The 5,000-nt window shown below is 41.3% G+C and overlaps 1 protein-coding gene across 1 annotated transcript in view; it reads left to right on the forward strand.

The window, feature by feature from the left end:
• The window catches only part of LOC101857457 (DNA polymerase nu), a 21,472-nt gene that overhangs the window by 7,856 nt on the left and 8,616 nt on the right, over positions 1–5,000 (forward strand). The window contains exons 8-13 of the mRNA XM_005089923.3: positions 251–334; positions 895–1,050; positions 1,917–2,100; positions 3,014–3,094; positions 3,561–3,675; positions 4,163–4,245. Of these exons, the coding sequence (XP_005089980.2) occupies positions 251–334; positions 895–1,050; positions 1,917–2,100; positions 3,014–3,094; positions 3,561–3,675; positions 4,163–4,245 (703 nt within the window). The remainder of the gene's footprint in view (positions 1–250; positions 335–894; positions 1,051–1,916; positions 2,101–3,013; positions 3,095–3,560; positions 3,676–4,162; positions 4,246–5,000) is intronic.

Here is a 5,000-nt window from a genome sequence, read left to right on the forward strand (position 1 = left end):
GAATACAAAGCAGTACTTATATTTTACCCCCAAGAAAACCAGAGTGAAATTTTGATAGCAGTAATTGTAATAGACAAAGGGATGTAACAAGGGTAAAATACAGAACACGCAATTTTTCTCAATTGTTATCTACCTTACACTGAATTTGTGTTGATGCTTTCCGTCCAGGATAGCTGCTTATTGTAGCTGAATCCAGTTCACAGAACCTTACTCAATCTTTGAATAAATGTTTCGTGCTTTTTCTGGGCAGACCAAGCTAGAAAAACTGGAACAACAGGTGTACAAGGAAATTGGTCACACGTTCTCGCTTACCAGCCACCCACAGCTACGACAGGTGATTCTTTCATACACCTAGTTGTGCCATGGACCCGTCCCCACAAACAAAAATAAAATTGTTCTATTTCTTGCTATTTTCAACAACAAAAAATCCAAACGACACCAGAATCTGAGGCACTGGAGTTTCAAACATCTCACTATTCTATATTCTTAATACAAATACAAAGCTTACCAAACCAAATCGGCTAAGCCCGCCCCTGTTTCGTGCTAGTGCAAAAGTCTTTACAAAGTTTCTTGATTTAAATATCTGTGTATGTAATGTGTCCTGCAAATTTTAGACAATACCACAGAGGTGCTTCTTAACATTATTTGTGTCTTTCATGTAAGGAGGAAGAATTATAATATTTATGAGGGTGATAATTTTCTTCCCTCGTTTCACCCATCAGTAAAATAACTTCAGTCATATTGGTAAATCATTAATGTTATCAAAATATTGATAAAAATGATAATGATGATGGTGAAAATGATAATGAAAATGATAATGATAATAATAATAATGATGATAATAATAATGGGGAAAAAGCGACAGCACCTTAACGCCATGGATACTGTCTGCAGGTTCTGTATGAGGAGCTCAAACTGGACCAGAAACTGACCGGTAAGGTAAAGATAGGAAAGACAAGCGTATGTCAGGAGAAGTCCACAGGGGAATCTACTCTACGCCTACTGGCCGAGGTTCATCCCTTGCCGTCTCTGGTACTGGAGTACAGGCAGGTCAGTCAGGCTGAGACTGATGTAAAATACAAGCACTGCCACACGAACCAACGTTGCCACAATCGCTACCACAACAACAACTGTTACCACCACCATCACAATAATAACCACAACAACTACCACCACTACCACCGCTACTACCACCACCATTGCCACTACTACCACCGCTACTACCACCGCCACCATTACCACCACAACAACTACCACCACCACCACCTTTACAACAGCTACGAAAACAAAACCAAAGGCGACAACAAATACTTTGCTCCTATAAGCTTGCTGGGGTCTGTACACAAGTAGTTACATGTTGGATTATCTTATTGATTTCTGCATAATAATATCACTTTCTGCAGATGCGTAGTGAAAGAAAAAAGTTTATTTTCCTTTACTCACATCTGCACACACAATCACCTGAGATAACAACGTCAGCTGGCAAATACATCGGCATCACGTTCTCATCTACACAGGAAATCATCGTCTAATGACCACCCATTCCCACCCTTGATTACATAAACACATTCTAGACATACACGTGTAAAACTACACGTATTAAGACCACTGCTTTCCAATCTGGGCGATATCGCTCACCAGTGGGCGATTTGGTAAGTTGATGGGTGGTGGGGATCATTCAAGTAGTGACAAGTATCATCTATTGCCCCACTTGGAAGTACTCGAAGAGGGCGATACGAAAAGTTTGGCTTGTTAAAGGTGGCAAAAGTGGGCGCTGGCTATGAAAAGCTTGACAAGCACAATTTAGACTAACAGGAAGAGGCCCATTACGTCACGTAACATCTCGGTTTTGAGGGACAATCCTAGCGGGGAACTAGCATGATACTTTGTATACAGCTTAACATACTGGCTCACAGCTCCAGAAACTCAAATCGACCTATGTGGACGGCATGAAGGCGTGTGTCCGTGACGGTTCACTGTCCACTCACTGGGACCAGACAGCCGCAGCCACCGGTCGTCTCACCTCCTGCCAGCCCAACGTCCAGGCGGTGCCCAAGGTTCCAGTCGTCGTCACAGACTACAAGAACAGCTATGTCTTGGGTCAGTAGCTTACTGTTTTGCTGAAGGAATGGCTGCTATAGTTATGTTTTGGATCTGTAGTTTACTATTTATTTTCTGCAGGAATGGAAGCTACAGCTGTGGCTGCTGACGCCTCTTCCACAACCTCTGACATTATAGTACTCTTAGAATCTCCGCCAGCCATTCGTGATAACCCAGACTTTCTTGCTCAACGTTTCCTAATACCCCGATATCACATCAGTACATGTTGCTACATACATATGTAGTTGGCTTAGCAGTACCTGTAAGGAGAGACTTATGAAAGCTCGGTTGTTCCCAATCTATTGGCCCGTTGGTCACGACCTGGACAAGTGAGTTGTGGTGTGACCAAGAATGTCGTGTAAAGTCTGTTCCAAACTTACAGCGAAGAGCTCACACACAAATCCAAGAAGTTTCAGAATATTAGCTTCAACATCTGTCTTGAACATATTCTCTTTTTATCTGAAAAAGAGACTGGCTATGGAAGAAAAATGCTTATCCAAGAAAATACTCGAAGGGTCCACGTAAAAATAAAAATAAAACTACGGGGTTCCCCCCTCCCCCTCCCTCCCAGTAATATTGTACAAGACATGCGAAAAAAAAAGATGAAATCATATTGGAATTAAGTTTTCACCGTATTAAATGCTGAGTTTTAAAATATTTTGCTGCAATCTAAACTGTGTTGATACATGCATTAATTGTTCTCCATGTTTTGATGTCATCCTCCTTTGCATAAGAAAACACTGAGAGAGACACACTTTTAGTATTTTAGTGTTGTTGTTGTTGTTGTGGCTGCTGCTGCAGGTGTTGTTGTTGCTGATGTTGTGGTAAGGTCTCTACTAAGCACACTGACTGGACAACCTATGCTTCTATCAGCGGTGTTGTTTTTCTCTTACCATTGGACCCCTCTCATCAGGTGATGATGAAACTTGTAGCACAGAAATCTATGCCAGAGAACCCTTCGTGGCCGCCCAAGGCAATGTATTCCTCTCTGCAGGTAAGTTGTTAATGGGAATCCATACTTGAGGTTCCTTCATTATTTTGAATACTCGCTGTAGCGTTAACATATGTGTCAGATTGAGTGTAAAGATAGGTAGGCCTACTCGCGTTAATGGATATAATACAGAAGTAAAAGTAGACGCTTTCATGATTGGTCTACAAAAGTGTAACCCATCTCTCCGTGGCTCTGTCGACCCCTGGCTTTTTCTCATGCTCAGAAATCTCAGCATTAATTTGTGATGGACACATTTCATTCACAATGTAGCTGCTTGTTTCATTTTCGCTTTGGTAAGACCTACATCCCCATGCTATTTTAAGCGGAACGTTTAGAGAAAGAACCTATCTTGAACGAAACGTTGAAAACAGAATTTTGTGGACGAGAGTTCAGACTGAGGACTACAGATTAGTATTTTCCTTTCTCCTTACTCCATACCCACACCCGTAATTTTTTCCTACTCCCTCAGACTTTCAGCAGATAGAGCTCCGGATCCTGGCTCACTTGTCAGGCGACAGTGCTCTGTTGTCCATGTTCTGGAGGCCCCAAGCGGGGGACATTTTCACTTCTCTCTACTCTCAGTGGTAAGTCTGTATTTTGGTTATAAAATTACATGTAGTTTATACTGTTTTACCAGTCCTTGAGCCATCTTCAGTGCGCTGTAGCCTTTATGTAATCCGTCTGACCCTCATATCGCATTCCGTTCTACCAGTTAGGAAAAGGTCCCAGTGTTAAGGTAAATCCCCCCCCCAGTTCTTAAAAATAAATAAAAAGCGTTGTTTGCCACAAATATGGCAACACTGAGAGTGGAAGCCATAGACGTGCTTGGAAAGTACTAAGTTCCGAGTCGGAATTTCAGTATACCTCCTCACCATAGTTAATTCCCTACCTTTTACACACACACGTGTAGCCAGGCAGATGAAATGTTTCTTGTGCCTGAACAAGCAAACACACTCTACTCTTAAAAACAGAAACTGTTATGTCTGCACTGTAAAGTTTTAGAAAATTTTGGCAAAGTTTCTGCGCCAGAGTGCCGCATTTTTCGTTCTCTGAAATATTTGTCTTCTGTAGGCACAACAAGCCTATAGAGTCTGTGACGTCAGACGACCGTGAGCAAACTAAGAGAATGGTCTACTCAGTTATGTACGGAGTTGGTAAGTTCCTCACAACAGGGTTACCATTTCCGTCAGTTCGCCTTCTCTTTCTGTCTACGCTACGAATCCTAAGTAGTCAAAGTAGACCTTGTACACACTGACATTAGTAAAAAAAAAGTCTATTTGTCGTACGGCTGAGAGTATGAAAATGGGGCAACTTCCGCCCGTTAGTTTCTCTTCACTACCAAGTGATGTCGCACTTCGCAGCCAGGTAACAAGCGGACATTGCTTTGGGGTCCTAATCCTATTTTCCATTATCTTGACTTAATATGGCAAGTGTTTCATTCGAAGTCAGTCAAATAGTCTCACAGAAAGCCCAGCAGTTGGGGCACTGTAATAAAAACACCAATGAGCTTTTACAGAATGGAGACGGAATAATACAGGAAGATAGAATCTGCCAAGATAGTGCCATGAACACGCGCGGCAACTTAAAAAGTAACACTTTTATCAAGCATCTGCGTTTGTCGCGGCCGCGATTTTTGGCTTTTTTGGTCAGCGAATCGCGGCTGCGACTTTTGCATATTTAAAAAAATCAGCAAAAAAAACCCCAAACCAAAGCTACTTCATAACATATTAGATAATTTTTAAGATGTCCATGTGTAGTTATTTTCATGCGGAGAATATACGTGAGCTTACATTATATACTATTTATGATATTGCTGTTAGTCTTTTATCTTTCTCTCTTTATTGTGTTTTAATTTGTTGGTTTGTTAATTTTTAAAAAATTGTTCTGATGTGTTGTTTTTTTCCTATTT

Source organism: Aplysia californica, unplaced genomic scaffold (assembly GCF_000002075.1).
Source record: "Aplysia californica isolate F4 #8 unplaced genomic scaffold, AplCal3.0 scaffold00010, whole genome shotgun sequence".
Lineage (NCBI taxonomy): Eukaryota > Metazoa > Mollusca > Gastropoda > Aplysiida > Aplysiidae > Aplysia > Aplysia californica.